Consider the following 24180-nt stretch of genomic DNA (forward strand, 5'->3'; position numbering starts at 1 on the left):
TATCATGATAATGTCATTAATAGCATTGCATTAGTACACAAAAGTCTGTTTCTTTACAATGCCAAGGAGTGCCTGGCCGGCTCAGTCAGTAGAGCATGTGGCTCTTGATCTCAGGGTTGTTAAGTTTGAGCCCCACACTGGGCATAGAGATTACTTTTTAAAAAATAAAAAAATAAAAATAAAAAAAAGAATCAAAAAAAGAGGACTGCGTTACAAACAGAAGCAATGCATTCAACCAACTACAAGAGAAATAGTAGAAGCGCACTTTCACCAAAACCCCTGGTAGCTTCGGAGTAGGAGCAGGTGGCCCCATGGAACCCCAGGGATCTAAGAGACCATGGTCCCAGCATGAAAGCCACATGCACTCCTCAGGGAAGGCAGGAACAACTTTTGATTTTAAAATTTCAAAGTTCTATTATTATGATCTCTTGTTTGATGACTTTTATTTCCCCACATCCTTGCCTCACAAGGGTCACTCAGCTGAGAGGTTTGTGTTGCCCCAGTAGTCAGGAGGAATGTAGAAGCTCCTTCACTTTAGAGTCAAGTCAAGAGCAGGTGACTTGTTTCTCAAGGGCAGTAGACTTCTTAGTGACACTAATCTGCCACAGGTCATCGGAGACTATAGGAGTGACAGTTAGTGGGTCTGGATAAGATGTCTCCACATAGCAGCAGTGAGCTCCATGTCCAGGACAGCACTTACAGATGGACCATTGCAGCGTTTAGGAACTTGTCTGGTTTGGGGAGTCTCATGGGCAACGCCCATCCCAAAGACCCCTCTTAGACTTGAGGTTTGAGCAGGGGTAACAAAGGAACAGTTTCCCATCCACACATTGGCCTTAATGGATTCCCCACAGAAGGGCAAATGCAATTTACCTTGGGCACATGCCCCTTTTCCTTTCTTTTCTCTTTGAGATTCACTTACAGAGTTGGGTGGAAGTAGAGATCCCCGTAAGGACCAGATTGTCTGAGCCCTTAATGGTAAAGGTCTGCATTAGCTCTATAACTCTGGTTTCCAGCGATTCCAGAACAACCTCTTTAACTGGAGACTCATCCTCCATAATACAATCCTCAGAATTTTGCCAGTGGTGAGCAAGGCTATATAGCTTCTCCAGACGAAAACATCTTTCTTTCAACTAAACCATCCCCACACTTACATATCAGAAAATGACTTGAGATTTTGAACAAAATGACTTCCAATATTCCTTCCAGGTCTCTAATTCTTCATCTAAGCTTTTGACTAAAATGAAAATGAACTCCATTGTTGTTTGGAAGTTATGATTATGGGTTGAAACTAAATGCTAAGTCAAGTCTCAGCCTTCAACTGTGACACCAAAGTCCCCCACATTAAGTCGTCCTCCATCCCTGACAATTTTCCTTTTAATTAAAATGCAGCCTGATAGGCAGAATCTTGGGGCGCATAAAGCAGTTATGTGATTCACTCAACCGTTTGTATGCATGTATGACCTATTTAGCCTTTAAAATCCTATTTAATGCCAAAAACTGCATTAAAGAATTCAAACAAAAGCTTGCAGGGAGTCCCATAATGAGACTGTTTTGATTATTCCAGTGATTAACCCATTTCCTTTCTCTTTGGTAATTTCATTTAGAAAAGTAGTCATTTTAAGAACAAGTAGATTTTCTTTATTGCTTTTCTAGTCTGCTGTGAAACTGGCAAGTGGCCAACCATCTGTGACACTATAATTATTACAGTTACTTAAAATTTATCAAACCTCTTCAGGTGCAATGGAAATAATTCTCCTTGCCTACCAAGACAAGGCCAAGAAAGGCATGAACAAGACCCAACCTTGCTAAAACACAACAGAAATAACTTCTGGGGACGCTGTTGGAGAACGTGGTGGTGCAGAATTGCGGAAGGGTTCTGAATCACTGCCGCCAGGCGTGGGTTCTTCAGCACCCAGCAATCTACCTCTTCCTCCCATGAGGAGTATCATCCATTCAGGCGTGCTTTCCTCACCGAGCACTGTTTGAAACGTGTGTCAGCTTCTAAGTTACTTCTAAATAATTCTAGCAGTGCGGCCTCCTTTAGCCTTGGGTGCTGCCCTACAGGAGTAAGAATCAGCCTGGCCATCCTGGGCAGGGGCGTGGGCTTCACCTAGATGTTCTCCCTCAGACAGCGACACCTAGTGGCCAGAAAACATCGCTATGCACTGTGCTGTCAGCTTCCCACCCTGAGGGATGGGCTGGTGTTAGCTCTTTCTTTTATTCCCCTTTCTTTTTCTTTTTTTCTGTTTTTCTGTGTCAGCTCTTAAAGTCAGGGTGAACACATGTTCAGGTCTGACTGGGACACACTGGGTCCACACCTATTGTCCAGGCATAATTATTAATAGTGCCTGTTTTCACTCTTGGAAGCGTTAACAGATTGGATAATGAATTACACAGCCTATTTAATGCCTTATTGTAGCTCTCCCATCTATTAGGTGACTTAACACATCACTTTGAGGTAATAAACTCAGGAAGATTACTCCCCATCGTGTAAAGTAATATTTATCTTTATCTAGACTGAAATTATCCTTCAAGTGTTACGGGATTTTTTTCCAGCTCTAACGCTGAGGCGGGGTGAACAAGTTTATTTGATAGATTTTAGTCTTACCCACACCAGGCCTTTGTCTATCCAGATGGAAGCCCCTAATTTTTGCCTATTCCCAGAGACCTGCTCCCTCTGATCATTAGTTTTCCTTGTTAATCAGCCTGCAGTATAGTGTTTGGACGCAACTTGTCTGGCTGTCTGAGAAGTGACACACAATGGCTAGTCCTTTTAGGCACTGATGTAAGGCCATCTGGTAGGTGTGGGATTTCCCAGCTGTATTATAATTTTTTTGAATTAAACATTTTTGACTACATAGAGAATAAAGGGCAGAGACACTGCCTAGGCGGCCAGTAGCGATCCTTCTGTTTATGCTTGCAGAAAGAAAAAAGACAGAAAAAAAGAAAAAGGGAAGAAAGGAATCAAAAAAGAAAGATCAGTGTAAATAATTAAGAAACAGAGTTATAAATTCAGAAACACTAATTGCAAGTAAAAAAAGAACTTCATTTTTTTGCTTTTTTATCCCAGGGCCAACCTGAAGGGGTAAACATTTTAAGGGTTTATAAAAAAAGAAAACTCCCCAGACGGGTACATTTAAGTAGACTAGTGATTTATTCCTTTCCAAGAACAGGAATTTTATAGAAAAAAAGTACTTAAGTAGTAGAAGAAAAAAAGGGAACATTTTGTAATAGAAATCCTACACTTGTATTTTCTATTTTGAGTTTAGAAGTTAGATTCCATTAAAAAAAAAAAAAAGTGTACAAGTGCCTTCCCTATGAAAGATGTTTTGCTAGGCCAAAAAATGGATCCTGTCACTTCACCATTACAGTTTGTTTTCCTATGGAACATCGAGAGAACATAATAAATTACAGCTCTCTTGCTAATCTTACTTGGTTCTCTTTTTTTCTTCATGCTAATAGTCACAAAAATCACTCAAGTGCTGCCTTATCTTACCTTTGCAAGAACTTCCAAGCATTTAGGAAACTCGAGTTCTTTCCCACAGGAAACTTAGAATTCCTGCAGGGGGCACTGAGTAAACATGCCGCACGCATTTATCGCGTATACTCTCTGGACTCCAAGCATTTAAGAACTGCTTGACCCTTGGACAGAGCCTGGGTTGAAGTTCAAATATATTTCATCTATGATGAAAGAACCTCCTCAATAAAGTGAACAGCACATTATCTTTATTATTTTTTCATCTTTGTGTTTTTTCAAGGAAAAGGCTTTTTCTTGAGCTGAGTCACATTTTGAGGCCAATTCTTAGTGTTAAATGCATAGGGTTGTATTTATAAAGGTAGAGCATACTGGACCTCAGCTGACGGGCACGCTAAAGGATCGGTGTGCTGCTGTTCCTATTCTCCTGGGAAAACAAAGGGGGTGTTTTCCTTTTAAAAACATTTTAAATATGTAACTCAGGTCTTTGCAGCTCGCTTAATTTTCGATTGTGAACGCACATGACAGGAACACATGAATTTATATACATCGTCTCCAAGTACTGAAAGGATTACTAGTGGCTGCCGTCAGAGGGGTAAGGACAATGACAAGATACCGAGTGGGTCCAGAGCAGAGACACAAAACAGCCCTTCTTAATAAATGCTGTGTTCTGGAAGAGCGCTCATCTTTTATACATAATTTTTTTTTTTAAGATTTTATCCATTTATTTGACAGACAGAGATCACAAGTAGGCAGAGAAGCAGGCAGAGAGAGAGAGAGGAGGAAGCAGGCTCCCTGCCAAGCAGAGAGCCCGATGTGGGGCTCGATCCCAGGATGCCGGGATCATGATCTGAGCCAAAGGCAGAGGCTTTAACCCACTGAGCCACCCAGGTGCCCCAAGAGCGCTCGTCTTTTAAACCTGGCATTGCACCAAGAACAGGATACACAGAACTTTCTCCTTTATAAGACACTTGTTTCTTGGGGAAACATTCGTGTCATTCTACATGTTTTAAACACAGACTTGGAGGTCTTAGCCCCAGAGCCGTCTCAAGGGCTCAGTTAAAAGAATTAATTTTGCAAATTACAAAGGTGCTCAGTTTGGCTTTTCAAAACTACAGCTCTGAGGCCAACTGTGCCCGTCCTAATTTGGAAATATTTTCTTTCTGGTTTTTATTTTGACATGGATCCTGCTATCTACTTTCATGGCTATTTCCAGCATCCCTTGGGAGCTCCTTCCACGGTCGTCATAGTGCAAACACTCAAGAAAACCAAGAACTCAGTGCTTTCATAAAGCATTTATTTTTATTTGAAAACATTATACAGGCATTACATTGCCACAGCCAGTCCATAGGGGAGCATGCAAATATCAAAAATGGAAAGTTTGTTCAACTTATTGGTGTAAATCTCCTTTTTGGTTCAGATTTTCCACTTGCGGTGTCTGGATTAGTGTGCTTTGTTATGTGGCTTGACAATAGAATCCTACCCATGGGGTAAAAATCTGTCCTGGTAGCTAGCTGGGGACTACTAAGTGGTTATAACTCAAAAACAAACCCAAAACAAACACTACTACACGCTTGTCGAAAGGTTAATAGCACAAGTTAGCAATATCTAAACTAAACATTGAAACATTTTCATGGGACACAGTGGTGCAAATTTTTCCATTGCTTGGTCTACCTGGTTGTGTACTACAGAGTCTGGAGCCGTGGGAAAGTGTGACCAAGGCAAGGGCTGTCCCCAGCTGCGCAGGTTTTCAGGGAGGAAGTGAGAACCAGCACTGATCCCTAGCGGGGGGAGGGGCGCTGTGGTTTGCTTATCCAATCCAGTTCTGTACAAGTTGCTAAAGTCTCACTTGTGGAGGAGAGGGTGGTGGCGGGAGGGGGGAGGGCGTGGTGGCGAAAAGCTGAACTTTCTGCTGGTGTCTACTGAGGCTGTGAGATTTCAGAAATGAAAATGGCTAGAGTTAATGTTGCCCTACTTCCAGTCCCACCCACTCCCGAAGGACCAGTGCTTTTGCACAGAGAAGAGATTGTTCTTTGTTATTTTCTTTTCTGTCCGAAGGGTCAGTCTAGGACTCCTGATCTCAGACGGTGCAATATGTTATCAGCTTTTTTAACTGGAGACAACCAACACAGAGAAGGACCCCAGTCACATGAAGGTCTTGTGCACAAGGACACTGGATGGTAAAAGGGCATATACTGAGTTCACCTTAACATTCACACTCGGTTTCCATACAATGGAGTCACTTAAGATATCCTAGAAAATAATCCAGATGGCCAGTTCCAGCCATCTGTTGATCGCAAACCTTTTTGAAATTTTAATTTTAAAAAACTTCCCAGTCTACTGAGTTGACTTGGAATAGCTTCATCCACTTGTTTCTCATAAGACTTTACTAAGTGTCTACAAATTAGTGTCATAAGAATGAATAAAAAAGACTAAAACATTTGGCTTTAAAATAAATACTAAAAATGCAATAAATCAAGCAAATTATGCCAACCGAAGGAATGTAAACACAAAAATAAAACCACAGTCTTTAAAGGTCTTCAGATTTGAATGGACAAAATATTCAGAGAAAGGTATTTAATTGGCTTAAAAGGTAGCAGAGAGCAGACACTGGCAAGTTGTTTTGACATTTTTTTTTCCTCCAAAAAAAAAGCATATTTCTGAGGGGGTTGAACAGAGATTACCATCAACTCTGCATATCTGAGGAGATAATTTTTCTTGCCCATCTCCAGGGGCAGGGCTGCACCCCCTGGGTAGAAGGCAGGCAGAGGCGCCCCCTGCTGCTGACCAGCCATCAGGGACCTGTTTGCCTGCCCAGGATTTAGGCCCTGGGCAGGCTCTACTGGAATCCTGATGGGGCTGCAAGCTGTCCTACTTTACGTGGACCCCTCTGGTGTTTTGCTTTGTTTGCTTAAGATGTACTGATCCAAACTGCCCAGAGTTTCATAAGCATTTATTTTTCCTTTACAATCCCTGTACTCCATCGTGGATTTTTTTGCATGGTCTTGAAACCAGCCAAACTTAAAGACTATTTCACATACTGACACATAAAATTTATTCCAAATCATAGAGGTCTGTGGTGCTTCTTGATTGTATGTGTGTGTGTGTGTGTTTGAAAAAAATAGTTACTTTAAGGGCAACACAATTACACTAGTAACATATCCCTCAAAGCCTTATCAGGATCCTGCGATGTTCTCTGTATCCCTAAGAATATGGCGTTGATATATTCTGCGGTTGAAGGGATGCCAAATACGACCAGGAGGCCATGCTTTTCATCCATGCCATCTTTATCACTACCAGTGGTCAGATCAATCCAGCCATTGTCAGAGACTGCTCCACATCAGCACCTTGACTTTGCTGGGAGGCCACGCAACCGATGAAACCCCACAATGACGGTGATGTCCATGCTGGTGGAGCTTAAAAAGGGTGTCACACAATTTAAGAGAGCAGGGGCCGTGGCTTCTTCCAATGACTTGAATAATTTCCATAGTATCACTAAAGAAATCTAGGAATTAAAGGTAAAATCAAATACATTTTTGGAAGAGAGGGTATAGGGAGGGGCAGAAAGATTTTATATATATATACATATGTATATATATATAACTCTAAATGCATATGATATTATTATTTCTGGGGTTTCCTATGAGCCGCAGAAATGGAACATTCCTTGTCTTGTTATTACAGGGACTTCATTAGCAGAATTACGTGGTACAACAAAAAGGCAATGGCCCGGAGTAATCAGAGATGGAAATATAAAAAGGCTCAAGTGTTTTATATCTATTCCTAGAATAGAGAATTATATGGTCAGTTGCCCCTCCCCACAAGGGTCCCAGCACAAAATTCTTATCCAGCAGGCAATCCAACAGGTAACAGAGGAAACCATCAGCCACCAGGTCCCTAGGCTAAGGAAACTTCTCAGGGGTGGAGCTCCTGTGGCACGCAGCGCTCATATAGACTGTGCAAAAAAATAAAGTATGATTCTTAAAAAGTGACTTGCCATAGAAAAGGGGGACTTCTGTTAACTACACGTGGGTCTGGCGATAGTTCTCGTCAGGAGTACAAAACAACCTCCTGGAAGTTAGTGTAATAACAGTAACAATAATAATACAAATAATAATACTTGCTTTTAATTCAAAAGTTTTCACAGTAATTAATGCAGGAGGGTCGCGATCAGGATATACACTAGCTAGGCGTCTTGCTAAGTCAGGTGGGTCGGAGCCCGTGTCTCCAGGGATGGTTAGCTTGTGCCTCTCACAGGCTTTCAGATTTGCTACCTTGCAGTCCACCTGCATACACACACCTAATAAATACCTTTCTCTATGTACAACACGGAGATGAAGGGCGAACAACATGGCCACAGAGGTGACTTCAGTGGGCGGGGGGGGGGGGGGGCTCGTCCTAGGCCACACGCACGTGGGGCTCCTCTTCGGTCTCCTGGCCCAGGCTGGTGTAGGTGACTGAGGGCTCCACCTGAGCTGTGGCCGGTAAGTCCACGACGGGGCCCGAAGGATTGCGGAACTGCTTGTACACTCGGGGGTCCTGGGCTATGTATGTGGAGGTGGAGGAGTAGAGCACCAGCCCGATGAGGATGGTGAAGAAAGACAGGAGATAAAGCCCTGAAAACTGAAGAACACGACAGCAAAGTCACTCAGCCGTCAGAGCAGAGCTGCCCCCACGAGAATGAGGCCCCGAGGGACACGAGAAGGGCATTTCCCCAGCCGAGCGCAGGTGCCTTGACGAGCTGGCCAAGGCTCCTGACGGGGAGTGTAATGTTCTCTTCTTAAACTGCCTCGCTCCTATTGATTCGCCTTATCTTTTTCCTCAGCTCTGCAGTGAACACAGAACACTTAGCTAATTGTCCCTAAAGTGCCAGTCTGAGTCCCTGATGTGGGAGAGCTAGTTAAGCACAAATTAAAATACATCGAGTTGAAAGCAAAACAAAACAAAACAAAAAATCTCTGATATCCCTCAACAAAGCCTTGGTTGTTTGTGGCTTCATTAAACCCGGAAGAAATAGAGATGTTCCATTTAAGGTTGTAATGAAGCCATAAACACCAAATCCCTCCCTGACACAGCTGCACTGGGCACTCTTGTTGGGCCTTCATCCAGTTCAGACACTATTTGTGTTCCTCATAGGAACTGATACCAACTTCTGTAACTATCTTTGCAAGAAGAGATTATCCTTAGATCGAGAAAAAATAGTAAGCATTCCATTCTTGCTCCACTAATCTGGAAACAATCAGAGCTCTATAGGTAGCATCCTGCTTCCTCAAGTATTTTCTTGACAATTTATAGAGATTTGGGGGGGGGGAGAAAATATTGGTTTATACAAGGGCTTGTGAATTTATGTATGTTTTCAAAAAACATCTGGACCTTTTTTTAAGAACTTTTATTTATTCATTTGACAGAGAGAGAGAGAGAGAGCACAAGAAGGCAGCGTAACAGGTAGAGGGACAGGGAGAAGCAGCCTCCCCGCCGAGCAAAGAGTCAGACGTGGGCCCTGATCCCAGGACTCTGGGAACAAGACGTGACTGAAGGCAGTCACTCAACCAACTGAGCCACCCAGGTGCCCCGCTTCTGGGCCTTCTGGAGTAGTTACACTGGAAGCTGTTCCTTGAGTATCTACTGAGGTGGGGGGGGGTGGGGTAAGGTTACAACACAAGGGTTGTCATTTCTATTTCACTCAATCGTTCATTCATTCATTTGTTCGCTCATTCAGCAAATAGTTTCTTTTATGCCCTTCTATAGCAAACATGGAACTATATACTGGAGAAAGAGAAATGAGAACCTATGGTCGAGGGCTTAAACATCTGGATGGAGAGACAGAGGTACAGGTAGACAAAACACAATGCACTTGTGAATGCCAAATACCATTTTAGTCAAGAGCTGTTGTTCCAGTCTTAACTACGTGCTGCATCCATGGGCAAACAGAAGACCAGTTTGATTGGATTTTCCTATTCATTTTTCATGCTCATACTCTAACAGAACTAAAAACTGCTGAAAAGACAACCCTGAGGTGAAGAGTCCATTACAGTGGTGTTTTTTTTTTTCTTTTTCTTTCTTCTTCTCCTCTTCCCTGATACTGCTCCTCCTCCCCTTCTCCTCCTTCTCCACCCTTTCCTCCTCCTTCTTTCTCCCTCCTTCTTTTGACCTCCCTCCCCTTTGTCCCTCCCTCTCTCTCTCTTTAGCAGCAGCAAGGCAGTTAAGACTACCCACTCTGATTTTCTTTCTAGATCATTCCTCACCCTGTCTTTCAATTCCTTTACTCTTCATATTCAAACGATGTGATAATCCTTCCTCAGGTGGATTTATAGACTAGACTCAGCTTGTAACAACTTTACTTGAATAACTTGAAACAACCAATTCAGTTTTCCCCAATGAAAAGAAGTATGCTTTATTCTTTGATCCATGAATTTGTTGGCAAGGTGAAATGGGAGGAAAAGAAGACCATCAGATCTATTGCAGGTGATCTCAGAAAACCAATTTACCCCTACACCTGCTTCCTGAAATTCTACATTCAAGAGCTGCAGTCTTTACCTGAAACTCTGGTGAATGAAAAGGGTTTGTTCCCAACACTATAATCATTTCAAATATTTTGTTAATGACTTTCATTTCCAAACTCCATGGACATGTTCCTAGTCTCAAGTGAAGAGCCATGCTGCTCGCAGGTGTGAGCTGGCCTCTATGTCAGCAACCAGAGGCAGAGAGATTCCAAACTGCCTTCTCCCCACACTCTGGATTCAAATCTCAGCTCCCCTACGTTCTAGCTGTCCTTTTGGACAAGTACACTAACCTCCTCAGGTCCAAGTTGCCTTATCAGTGAAGTAAGGCTAATAATTGTTATCTCTATACAGGTAGCTATATAAAGAGTGGCTGTCAAGATTAAACTCGATAAAGCAGGTAAAACCTTTAACTGATGCCTACCTTGCAACAAGCATTCAATTCATATCACCTTTGTTGTCATGAGTACTGTTTTGTCGTTAATGTCTATAGCCTTATCTTATAATGAGTGGTCATATATGAAACACTTTTATGTAATCATTGATTACTATGCCTTTCTCCCTTAACTATGGGACTGTGTCTTTCTCGACCAGTGTCAAGTGTAGAGCCTGACATAGTGTCCTTTGTTCTTTGTATTTTGAATAAATGAATAAATTTAACCACGTAGAAGTTTCAGATTAAAGAAACAAACAGTAAAAAGTCAGCCTGTACCAGCGGTGTACTTCAATTTTTTAGCCTTAAACTTGATAACACAGTATCCTTTCTCATACATACAATGGCAAACAAAAATTCATTGAAAGGGAAGTCAGGGTATTGACCCTTAATCATTAACTTCAAAAATCATCTTCAAACCTAGGGTCAGTCAGAGGAGAATGACCAGACAACAAACAGGGAGGGAAGATGCAAGAGTCTGGGTCGAAGATGGGGGCTGCTGATCAGTGGATTGGCACAGGACGTTTCATAAACTCGGGATGGACAGGACTTGGCAATGCGGGAGGAAGGACAGGAAAGTATCTCATGAGCGGTATCCTGCAACAAGGACGTGAATTCCTCTCAATTCCTCCTTTCAGTTCTAATGGTCTGCCTTGATCAAGATGACAAATATTTAAAAATCCATATTTGTAAAGCTAAAACCTTTGTCATTGCATGAACAAATACCTGACTCCTCCCTTTTTTGGACATGGAGCCATCAAGTTGAATGATACATCCACCACCCAGGGTTCTCCTGGGACTCAGCTTTAGAATGACAGCACATATTTTACTTCCCATGCATTTCCATTTATTTCATGCAGAAGTCATTCTAACATTGTTCAAAATACAGATAGCATGGGATTTTATATGACAGAGGCACTCTGGAAGTCACCCAAGAGTTTTTATTCATAGATGGTAGACAAAATCTTATTTAGCATGCATGCCCAAAAGGGAACAGAAAGATATGCATTATGATTCATCTGGATAAATACTGAATATTAGAGATCACGGAGGAAAGGTCTGATTTTCTTTTCTCTTTTTGGATTGACAGAAAAAGGAAAACTGAATCAAGATCCTTGATAGGGTGATTCCCAGGTTTGGATGCTGAGCTTAGCCTGATAGCACAGTCTTTAAAAAAAAAAAAAATTCTGTATATTCTAGGCTGCCTATGTCATTTGGTGCAAAGAAATACTCATGCCTAGTTGCCTAACCAAAGAACAAGGAGTGCCCTGGGCACTAGAGGAGGCCTGAAGTTACACACAGGGCAAGGTTCAAGTGGAAGCTTGCTATCCCCATTGGCGAGCACAGGGTGTTGGTGGAAGTGTGCGCAGTGTCCCAGTCAGTGGTAGCCCATCAGAAGATGCCTCTATACCTCTACCTCTATACCTCCATGCTGTAGACACACTCACACCTGCGTTTACCCAATCTGAAGCTTTGAGAAGCTGAGAAGGGGTGGGCCGGCACTAACACGCTGCCCACAATGTTCACTTAGCTGCTGTCTTTTCTATCCTGATGGTTCTCTTTGCTAACAAGGGTCAGAAAGCTCTCATGGCACATAATGAGAATGCCTGTGTGTTGCTTAAAGCAATTCGCCTGGGACACAAGCCATCATCCAGAAAGGGGTGGCTTGGAAGACTGATGATAAGACTTTACAAAGTTCCTCAGCCTCCAGTGAGGGATTAAACCTCTCTCTAAGGGCGCCTGGGTGGCTCAGTTTTTAAGCGTCTGCCCTCGGCTCAGGTCATGATCCCAGGATCCTGGGATCAAGCCTCATATCGAGATCCGGGCTCAGCAGAGAGCCTGCTTCTCCCTCTCCCACTCCCCCTGCTTGTGTTTCCTCTCTTGCTGTGTCTCTCTATGTCAAATAAATAAATTCTTAAAAAAGCAACCCCCCCCCCCCCAGCTCTAGCCAGCTGGCATCTCAATATGATTACTATTTAGCTAATGGGACATTCAGCACATCAGTTAAGGACAGAACAAATTTTCATTTTGGCTTTGGTATTGAACATTAAAGCAGTTTTAATAAACTAATGACATGAGTGAGTCTTAAGCCTATACCAGTAGGAAACTACATGGTTTGAAAGCCATTTCACATTTTACTTATAAATGTAGAACAATGGAGGAAGAGGGCAATTTTCAAGGGTATCTTTCCTTTTCTAGCTTGACCAAGAAGAGGGCAGGGGTGAGCAGAGCAGAATGTGGTCAATTCTCAGAAAGGTGGGAGGGTTCAAGGATGAAGTGACTTTGGGTTAAAGCTCTGCTTTGACTGAATTTACGTCCCAACCACTTCTGTATGATGGGCCTGCTTCTTCCTTCTTCCCTGGGGGGATGCACTCTTGGTGCAGGCTTCTGTATAATATGGCTTTTCTAAGACTACTGATGTTGGGCTCTGGTCATTTTTGCTTAGCGACTGCACTAGGGCCTATTAATGACCAGAATGAATTTTTATTTAATAGATAATACAAAGTTAAAAGACTCTTTTAGCTCTTAAAGGGAGATATAGGGTAGTTCTATCTCCAGAAAAGAAACAGAGTCAATGGAAAAAAGGAACTATGTCACTTGTGATATGTAGACGAAAGATCTGGAAAAGAGTAGATGGTGAGGTTTCCTAGGAAACTGGGGTACAGGGGAATGAGATTTGGGTAGAGCTCCTGGAGTTTTCTGACAAAAAAGGAGAGATTTAAATTTAGATCCAATTTTATCTAACTTGGAGAGCCAAGGAACCTCAGAGAAAATGCGGCTGGAAGGAGGGAGAAAATAAGGTCATATTAGAAAGAAAAGAGACACAGGTAAAGAGAGTTCCTTGATAGCCAGGAGGAAAGGGGACTGCATAAGTAGATACCCAGAAAAGGAATAATTCCCTAAATTAACCACCCAGCATGTATTCTTTCTCTCTCCATCTCTCACTTTTTACCTGCATACACACACATATACACACGCAGGCATGCACACCTGTGACCCATGTCTGCTGACCTGATAGGACCTGCTTTCTGAACTTGAGAGAAGATGAGTGGGGGAGAGAACACTATCCCTAAAGCCTTCTCATGTATGGTAGGTGAGCAAAGGACAATAGTTTCAAACTGTCACGTGTTCCCAAGGCCATCTGTAAAGTGTGGAGGAAAGAAATAGCAGTGTCTCAGACCATGCCTCATCTTGAAAGCATTATTGCTAAAACATAAAAAGACATGTCTTGCCCCAGCAAAGGGGCTCTACTGGATGTAAGGCTGCTGCTGCAAGAGGCATTCCATTTGGAAACTTGACAATGGTAATCGTTGAAAGTGGTTTCTGCACTGCACTGAAATTCAAGGACATTTCTAAGTGTTCTTATGCATGGCTTTTCACATACACAAAGGAAAACAAAAGATATGTGGCTACAATAATGATTTCCTTTTTTGTTCTTATTCATTTCTTCTTTGAAAGAGACATAGAGGTAATTAAATCTTTCCATATTTTTAACACTTTAGCAGAAAACACCTAGGAGGATAGAGGCTGGGAATTTGCAAACTTAGCGGTTGCTTCAAAGGTCAATACAACCATGGGTAAGTAGAACAATAAAGGGCAGTGACTGGTTATTCCCAAGGTCAGACAGCACAGGCTGGTATATGTGAGGTTCAAAAGCTGCCGGGAAGAATTTCCATGCAGGGAGATTGGTCTGGCAAGTTCAGCAGCAAGTTATGCCTGGGAAAAATTAGACTTCTAATTAGGTTTGTGGAAACTATCCTGAATGATCTACTATGTAAAATAGTGTCCTTTCCCTTATACTTCCATCCTCTGTGATATAAAATGCACACACAACGGTAAATCAATTGGCACACTTAACCGTGATTTCTAGAGACTGAGAACAAATAATTAAGTCTATTCTGTTCCCAACAGAAAACCAGGTTATGCAGCTAGAGATCCTTGGTACCACAGTAACTGAAAGACTCATCAGGAACTAAGTAATGCAAATGGCAGTTACGAGAGAATCACAATTAAATATAATGCTATATAAATATAATGCCATAGCAGAGTTTTAAAAATCCAAATATTATGGGTTGATAAAATTGGCTTTTATAACTATGGGTTCCCATTTGAGATGTGAGTTGAAGAGTGGACCCTTTGGGCAACAACTAATCTGCCAGGTGTCCTGGGGTAGAAGGGAAAGGACCGCTCACCGAGGAGAGCTCATCTCTTGGCAGCTATGTGTGTCTCAGCTGGTTGTGGACCATACCTTGAGCTTGGGAGTACCGTGGTGAGGAGCAGAACCAGGAGAGGCTGGTCCTTGCTGGGCAGCTGTCAGCCACGGTCTGCCTGGGATCCTGTGAGGAAAGGCCTGATCTATTGCTGCTGGGTCTGAGCCCATTGTTATTCAGGGCAAAGCAACTAGACAGACTTGGCTCCACAGAAATGCCAACATAAACAAGTTGCTGCTTGACCTCCTAATTCTGGCTCTGCATTAAACTAACAAGATCATTTTTATTATTAGTAAGAGTATTACAAATGCAAAAGTCTGGCTCCTGAGTTTACTGAACTGGAAACACATTGCCTGGAAAGGCCAGAGCTTTTTCAAATTCTTTGGAACTGCCTTATTGTTGTTCTGTCTCCTACTCTTACCTCCTTGTATTTCTCATCCCCTCTTTTCATTCCTTTTTTTTTTAATATTTTATTTACTTATTTGAGAGAGAGAGAGAGAATGAGAGGGGAGAAGGTCCGAGGGAGAAGCAGGCTCCCCATGGAGCTGGGAGCCCAATGTGGGACTTGATCCCAGGACTGCCGAAGGCAGTTGCTTAACCAACTGAGCCACCCAGGCAGTCCCTCATTTCCTTTTTTTTTTTTTTTTTTTTTTTAAGAAAAAAGAAAAGGACTAAATTTTTCTGGCTAAATACTGCAATATTTCTTTCTTCTGAGTCATAAGTCATAGCATGGGCAGTACCAAATGAGAGCATGGCACACGATCTACCCACAAACCCACAACTTGGTTGTCTTCAGAGACCACCAGCAACTGACCTCAACCCCTCCCTCCTGGTTCTTTCTCCAAAGGCAATTGCAAGTAATCCCAAATCTGTGCTAACCTCATCTAGACAGAAAATAAATCAGTGAGTGCCTCAGTCAAAATGACAAATGGTGTCTCTATCTATGCCAACAAACCAACAAATTGCAAAGATTTAAATACCTGGAGAACAACTTTATCCTCCAAGCAGCGTATTGTTAAGGAGAGAAGGAGCGAGCAGGAATGCGCTGACACCATCACAAGGCAAGGCAGTGCCCCCCCCCACCCCCACTGCAATCCCAGTTTGGTTTATGAGGACTTCTGTTTGATTTGCAAAACCAATTCATCTGGCACTATAATTCGTGCAGCCAATCACCTCCAAGGCCAATGAGGTTTTTTTATGGGCAAATATCTTCCCCTGTGAGTAATTTCACACAAGAGTACAGCAACAGGGAGCTAAAAATGGATTTCTGACATTATCTTGTAGATGACAAACAGACATTTTCACTTGGGTTGATGAATTGACAGAACTCCTCACTCATGCGGATTTCTATTCTCTGCAGTTCCGCCAAAGAAGACCAGAATAGCCTGGCCAGAAGTAGAAGAAAGGGGGCCTGGTCTGTGGTAGTGTTTAATTATAGGCTCACTTACAACAAAGGCCATCAGATGGCTCATTTATGTCACTTTTCCGTGCTTCCTTCTTCTTATCGCTCATCAAAAAGGGATTGCATTTGCGTGTGAGGGATGCAGAGAGTGGCCTTCACTCCCATGTTACGACTCTTGCATCATCAATCTATTTTCCCTCCACACAACACACAGGTCACACTGGGCTGCAGTGATTTTGCAGGAAACTGAATGTGAATGAGATTTCGTTTATAGAAGTGGTAGGTGTTACAGCTCGACTTACCTCAAAGAATCCCTGTTTCATTACACTGGAATCAAGAGGCAGAAATGGGAGTGGCACCATGCCCTATTTCCCCCAGCAATCGGATCCAGAGTAAAATTTTTGCTTCCCATTAACGTATTGCTCTGCTGATCTAAAAGTCTTATTTCCAAAGGGAAGAATGTTTCAGGGGCTCCTGGATGGGTCAGTTTGTTAAGTTTCTCTGGATTTCAGCTCAGGTTGTTATCTCAGGGTTGTGGGATCAAGCCCTGAATCAGGCTCTTAGGGCAGTCTGCTTGAGATTCTCTCCCTCTCCCTCTCCCCCTCTCCCCACTCACTCTCAAGTACGGCACTCTCTCTCTCTCTCTTTTTAAAATAAATAAAATCTTAAAAAACAAAAACAAAGGGAGGAATGTTTCTACCAGGAGACACACCCATGATTCCACTGGACTGAAAGTGAAGACTGCCACTCAGCTGCTTTCAGCTTGTGCTTCTCAGTTAACAAAAAAGGGAGTTTTTGTCACTGTGCTGGCTGGGGTGATTGATCTTGGTTATCAAAGGGAACCGGGCTCCTACTTCATGAAGAAGGTAAGGAAAAATAGGTCTGGGATACAGGAGATCCCCAGGCACTCCTTAGTATGACCATGCCCTCTGATTATAGTTAATGGAAAACATCAACAACCCAATCCAGGCAGAACTACTAAGGGCTCACATCCTTCAGGAATGAAGATGGGGTCACCCCACCGCACCCTGCCCCATCCCTCCTAGAGACAGAGTGTGTGTGTGTGTGTGTGTGTGTGTGTGTGTGTGTGTGTAAACATATATGTATATGAGACTTTTGATGCAGTGCTTGATACATAGTAAATGTTCAATAAATGTCAGCTGTTGTTAGCTTTACATGACTGAGACTCAATGCTAAAGCATGGGTAGGTCCGAAAAGTTTCCTTTAACAGTTCTTTCTGAAAAGTTCAGCATGAATCAAATTGAACTGCAAATGCATGTAGACAACTGGCAACTTAAAAGAAGGGTACAACCATCAATCCATCTGGAGCGGAAGGCTTTTTTGTCAGCATAAATAACAAACCCCTGCCTGATCGTTTGAACTTATTAAGAATCCTCATAAGTTCCTATTCTGCTTTGCTCTATTAATTTAGAGCAACTACTCCCCAGTACCACAAACCATCTTTGAGTATATTCAAGTTCAGCAATGCATTTTGCTTCCTCCATGTGGTAGGCTGAAAAGTGATCCCCTCCCCCATCAAAATATATCCACATCTGAATACCTGGAACTTTTGAATGTTGAGGGTGTTTTATTAAGTTAAACATTTGGAGATGATAGGTTATCCTGTGTGCTATAGACTGAATTGTGGCTACCCTACCCACCCCCCCTTTGAAGCCGTGACCACTAATATGTCTTATATTTAAAGACGGGGCCTCCATGGAAGTGATTAAGGTTAAATGAGGTCATAAAGGTGAGTCAGTGTCCTCATGAGACACCAGAGAGTTCTCTCTCCACGTCTCTCCACATCTCTCTCCACATACCTCCATGTATACACATGGTGAAAAGGCCAAGGAGGACATAGTGAGAAGGTAGACATCTACAAGCGAGGAAGAGAGCTCTCACCAGAAACTGAATCCTGATGGACTCTGATCTGGGACTTCCAGCCTCCAGGTGTGAGAAGTAAATTTCCGTTGTTTAAGCCACCCAGCGTGTGGTATTTTGTTAGGGTAGCCTGAGCGCAGGCTAATATACCTTAGGTGGTATATAATATACCTTAGGTGGGCCCTAAAGGCAGTCACATGTATCTCATTAGAGGGAGGCAGAGGGAAAAGGTAGACACACACAGAAGGGTATGAGAAGATGGAGCAGAGGGAGATTTGAAGATCTCCCCTTAGAGACTGGAGAGAGAGAACCACAAGCCAAGGAATGCTGGCAGCCACAGCAGCTGGAAGAGGCTGGGAACAGATTCTCTCCCAGAGACTCTGCATGGATCATGGCTCTCCTGTATTCTGGCCTGGCATATGGTACATGTTGGATAGCAGGGTTGTGCAAACATACTCTGAATAGCCCCGTTAATCATGGTCTTGAAAATGCAGAGATCTTGTCCTCCTTCTATGTTCCCATCAGACAGGATGCACGGCACAGTGTGCTGTTCAGGGTCAAGGTCAGGGGCTCAGAGGATGGCCAACCTGAGACAAATGTCTCCTTTGCAATGAAGAGTGTGCACGTGGCAGGCCTTTATTTTTTGGAAATGCTGGCCGGGCAAGGAGGGGAAGGGCTACTGAGAGTTGCAGGGTGAAGTGGCTATGATCTACAAACTGCCTGTACAGAGATCCTATCACCAGATGCTCCCTGTGCATAAGGGAACCTGCATCCTGATCGCTGTCTCCAGGTGTCTTCTTTGGTCTCACTGGACCATCACCCACCCTAGGCTGAGAGTCTGCTGGGGAGCAGCTGCACCCCACGAAACAGACTTTGGACTTCTGGTCCTCAGAACAGTGAGAGGAAAATTTCTGTTGTCTTAAGGCACCAAGTCTGTGGTAATCTGTTACAGCAGCCACACAGAACCAAAAGAGTCAGCAGTGAATCATTCATTCAATAACTGAGCTTAACTGTGAGCTGAGACCCTTGTTACCACATCCCTGTCTATCAGGAATACTGAGTTTCTACTGTTTTATGAGCTGGGGACACAGTGATAAACAAGATGGATATAACTCCATTCTTAAATTCCAGTCTGTTGTTGGAGACAGACTGAAAACACTTGAAGGAATTAATCTGTAATATGACTTGGGGAAACACTATGAGGAAAGTAAACAGGTGGCTGGGTGACGTGAGAGTTTGGTGGAAACTACTTAGATAGCGAGGGGGAGTGTTCTTTGCAGACAAAGCACTGGGGCTGAGACTGAAGCAGCCGTGGGAGGAGCTGGGAAAGAGCCTTCCAGGCAGGCAGACATCAAAGCCAAAGGTGCCAAGGAGGAAGGGGCACAGCTAGTTCTAGAACTGGAAGGGCAGCCGATGTCACTGACGTCTAACAGGAGTGCATCCTCTGTACTAGGCACTGTTGGATGCAATTTACACTATTCACCTTCTTAGTAACTCATGAGGAAGCTACGATTATTTCCCCCTTTCTAAGAAGAAAATAGGGAAACAGTATGGTGAGCAAGTGTCAAGAGTGGAGATGGAAGCCATTAAAACGCATAGGAACATGTGAAAGCCATTAGAGGTGAGCACGGCATTTAAATTTTGCTCAAAACGCAATGAGAAAGAAGAGTATTCAGCAGAAGAGAGTGTAATCTAATTGGTGTTTTAAATGGACCACCCTGGCTGCTGGTAGGTGATTAATTGCAGGGAGTAAGGGGAAGCAGGCGGACCAAGAGACTATTGCAATGGTCTAAATGAGAGATGATGGTGGTCTGAACTAAGATGATGTCAGTAGAAAGAGAAAAGAATGCATTTTAGAGGAGAATCAACAGAGAAAAATTAAGACTGAGTCTCAATGACTGAAGCTGAGTGTTTTGAGGTATGTGATTCTTTTCTAAGCATTTCTCATGGTGCATTTATTCCCCTATTATCATGTATCATTTCCTTAAACAGAGAAGATCGACACTTACCATCTTCTACAGTACTAGCATAAACTCTTATGCGTTTAATCTATGAATTTTTAATCTTATGTATTTAATCTATGAACTTCTCCCATTTCTTCATTGGTCTCCATTCTTACAACCTGAGAACTATTCTAGGAAGAGAACCGTATTTAGGAAAGCACAATTTAAAAAATACCACTTAAGTTTGATAATCTTGGCAAATGAACCCACTGTCAACTTCCTCCAAAGTATTTTCACCTCTCGTCATTTAAAAAAAGAAAAAACAACCCCTCGGAGAAGTACAAAGTACTGTGAGGAACATCTTGGAGCTGAGGAAGCAGGAGGTGAGGCAGGTTCAGTAGGGTAGAGTGCTCAGGGTAAGGTCTTGAGGTAACAGCTGACATACTGCCTTGACCCTCCTAAAGTCTCCCAAGGCCTGACCCTCCACCCAATTCTCTCCCCATTTCCCAACTGCTTCATTAATTGCATTGCAACATAGTAATTCTTTTTGTTCTTCCATTCCTTCCTTATTTTTAAGTTTTTAAAAGCAATCCATTTGGGAGGGAGATAAACCATAAGTGACTCTTAATCTCACAAAACAAACTGAGGGTTGTTGGGGGGGGGGTTGGGAGAGGGGGAGAGGGGTTATGGACATTGGGGAGGGTATGTGCTATGGAGAGTGCTGTGAAGTGTGTAAACCTAGCGATTCACAGACCTGTACCCCTGGGGATAAAAATACATTATATGTTTATAAAAAAATAAATAAATAAAAAATTTTAAAAAATAATAAAAGCAATCCATATCTCTACTGTATAGGCCAAGGACACAACTTTAATTCAACAGATCTTGGAACAACCTTAATGGATTATTGATGAAGCTGGATGCTGTTCTTTCTCAATTCACAGAAATGACCAATCATAGGAAATATTATCATGGTTTGGGAGGGGGGGAACCTTTGACAAAAGGAAAAATTAACTGCCCTACAACCATACTGGAATTCCTTATTTCCTTGTCTCACAAGTAACCTGGTAATGGCAAGAAAGACAGAAAAATGAGATAAATGGATGAGTAATCGATCGTAAAGAACAGCATGATGTCACAGATGTCATGGGGGAAATAATTTTATGGTTTTAATAATTAATCAATTCTTTTTCTAAATAAAAATTTTGGTACCTGGGGGCGCCTGGGTGGCTCAGTGGGTTAAAGCCTCTGCCTTCGGCTCAGGTCATGATCCCAAGGGTCCTGGGATCAAGCCCTGCGTCGGGCTCTCTGCTCAGTGGGGAGCCTGCTTCCTCCTCTCTCTGCCTGCCTCTTTGCCTACTTGTCTGTCAAATAAATACATAAAATCTTTTTAAAAAATTAAAAAAAATTTTGGTACCTGATGAATCGCTGCCACCTTCACTTAAATAACCCTCAAGACTCATTTTCCAATTCCAGAATATCACTAAGAAGTAGTGGTATTGGGCCTAGAATACTAGGTTATTCCATAATAAAATCTCACAACGTTATTATCACTATATTTCCGCAGTATTGTCTAATCCTCAAAATCCATGGAGTGCTATCAGAAATGTGACAGACATTCAACAACATTGTCAGTTTCTTATTCCCCCTTTAAATTAAATTTTGTATTTGTTATAAAAATAAAATGACTGTCTTAAGACTTAAAAACATTCTGAACTTTGGGTTTGTTACTATTATATAAACATATTTTTAAAAAATCAGATATCTAGAGGATTTGGCATCCATGAACCAACAGAACCATAACCATCTATGATGTCTCTCCCTATAATTTTGAAGGAGATGCGAACGGTGAAGAACCATCAGACTGTAGAGAGATTGGTCAATTGAGATGTCCTTTTCTACCATCAAATCAGTTTGCATGTATAAGGGCCTCTTTTCTCTGGATCTGTGATTCTGGGAAAGTTAACTTGGTAATATTGTCCTTATCTGATATTGTCCTATCTGATATTAGTTCTTTGGAGGTGCACTCTATGCATACAACTTTTGGAATGCACTCCATGTCTACAGATGCCTTTGCCTCGGCCTCTTTAAGTGATGACTTCAACAACCCTTCCCTTTCCCATCTTCACTCAGGGCTACTGCTTTGCATTGGCGCAACACCCATTCCTCTACATAAATGAAAACGATAAAGCAATACACTGAAGACATTTCACTGGTCTGCAGTCACTCCATGGGTATCTTTCTCACAAAACTAACAGGTATGGCCTTCCATACCACCAAGAACTAAAACAGAAGGCACATCCACCATTTACTCTAAAATGAGGTCGAAATTATTACAATTAGCCATAAGAGCAAGTCTGTACACTTGAAGTGCAAAGGGATTTGTACTGTTTTGTGTGCAGCTTTCAGCAGCTTTATTACTGACACACTTTGCAGAGGAAATGGCTGTTTTCCTGGTGCTGAAGATCAGTGAAGAGTTTGCAAGGACAGGTGAAGTTTACCTCGGGGGTCAGTCAACTAACAGATCTGGCAGCTGCCTGGTTTTGTAAAGTTTTATTGGAAGAGAGCCATGTCCACAGTAGCACTGAGCAGCTGTGACAGAGGCTGCTTGGCTTGTAAAGCCGAAATATGTAGCATGTGAACCCTTACAGACCAGTTTGTGGACCTCTGTGCATGGAGACACATCAATAATATATAGACAGACATGGAAATATAGTGTGTGATAATGACTCAGTTCCCAGTTTCACTGTGGAATGATATATGATAATAAATCTGAATGTTAGATATGACTTTTCTATGAACAGAATAAATTTCTCAGCAAGATGTCCACCCCTGATGTGAGCTCCACTCTCACACTCCCCCATGATACTGTAATAGCTATTATGGCATTGAACTGGTTTTTCTAATCTCCATGTTCCCTTAAGATGTTCTCTGAGCACTCCATCAATTCAGACAAAGAATGAATCAAAATAGTGGCTTGCTATTGTGGAATCTTTTTTTTTTTTTTACTTTTCAGCTGGTCGCATCAACGTGAGTAAAGCGTCCATATCAAGCATTTTTGCTTCTTATGGGAAAATTCTTAGATAATGTTCAGCCTTGAAAACTGAAGTTTTCAGTTTTAACCTTGAAGGTTTCTTGTGGAGATAAGCCTTTCATTGAATAAATCATTGCCGGATCCTTACTGTGTCAGGCACTGTACCAGATATCAGGGATCTGACAGGGAAGGAGACATGCTCTCCCTCTGTCATCCAGGCTTACTACTTAATTCTTACATAAGGTCAGTCCTTTTATCTAAAGGTAGAACTCGTTAGCACACAGAGGCAATACCAAGGCAATCGATGACTGTGGAGACAGATGCCCACAGAGCAATAGGAAACGACTACTCTCCTGCACTTTCGTGCCTGGTTCCATGCAGCATCAAGAAGGACCTGGGTTTGAAAGCGCTAACCAAATTCACATTCAAGTTCAACTGAGTGACCTTGCTAAATTTGAGACTCCACAGAATGGTTTACAATGTATTTATTTTAAAAATAAAACCAGGGCGCCTGGGTGGCTCAGTGGGTTAAGCTGCTGCCTTCGGCTCAGGTCATGATCTCGGGGTCCTGGGATCGAGTCACGTATTGGGCTCTCTGCTCAGCAGGGAGCCTGCTTCCCTCTCTCTCTCTGCCTGCCTCTCTATCTACTTGTGATCTCTCTCTGTCAAATAAATAAATAAATCTTAAAAAAAAAAAAAAGCCCTCAGTTCTTTGGAAAAAAAAATTTTAAAAATTAAAAAAATAAAAATAAAACCACATCCCAAAAAAGACTTAAATGAGATAGAGACTAGGCATATGACCAAGTTAGTGCCTAGCAATATAATGAGCAAAGAGTTCTAGTTCTGTGAAAATAATGAGGAAAACAGACACAAAGAAGCACTTTCCCTTTGTGTTCACGCTTGTCCATTAAAACTGAGAATAAGCCATTTAAAACCTTCTAATCAGTGTCTGGTTGCAATTCGGTCCCATTTTTCAGTGGTAGATATTTGTATTTATTTGAGGGAATTGCTAGCTTTATGTATTTTCAAAGTAAAAATAACTTTATAGTTTTATGATTATAAAAATAATATATGCATATTGTTTCACCAATGCATAATTTATTCAATACTTATAAGTGTGCAGAACATGAAATATCAGCACTCAAAATTCTACCATCATTAATAATGGCATTATTTATTGAGTGTTCAGTGTGTCAGACACTGCAGATAAGTGATTTACATTCCTATATTCATTTCTATAGAGGGAACTGGCTAGTTACACAGTATCTACTATTATGACCCCCATTTGCTGATGGAGA

General features: G+C 42.2%; 1 protein-coding gene across 1 annotated transcript in view; it reads right to left on the minus strand.

Moving 5' to 3' along the window:
• Positions 1-4774: 4774 nt before the first annotated feature.
• Positions 4775-24180, minus strand: part of SLC35F1 (solute carrier family 35 member F1) — a 398751-nt gene continuing 379345 nt past the window's right edge. The window contains exon 8 of the mRNA XM_046004052.1: positions 4775-8101. Coding sequence (XP_045860008.1) covers positions 7877-8101 — 225 coding nt within the window. The 3' untranslated portion in view covers positions 4775-7876. The remainder of the gene's footprint in view (positions 8102-24180) is intronic.

Source organism: Meles meles, chromosome 5 (genome assembly GCF_922984935.1).
Source record: "Meles meles chromosome 5, mMelMel3.1 paternal haplotype, whole genome shotgun sequence".
In the NCBI taxonomy this organism is placed as follows: Eukaryota; Metazoa; Chordata; class Mammalia; order Carnivora; family Mustelidae; genus Meles; species Meles meles.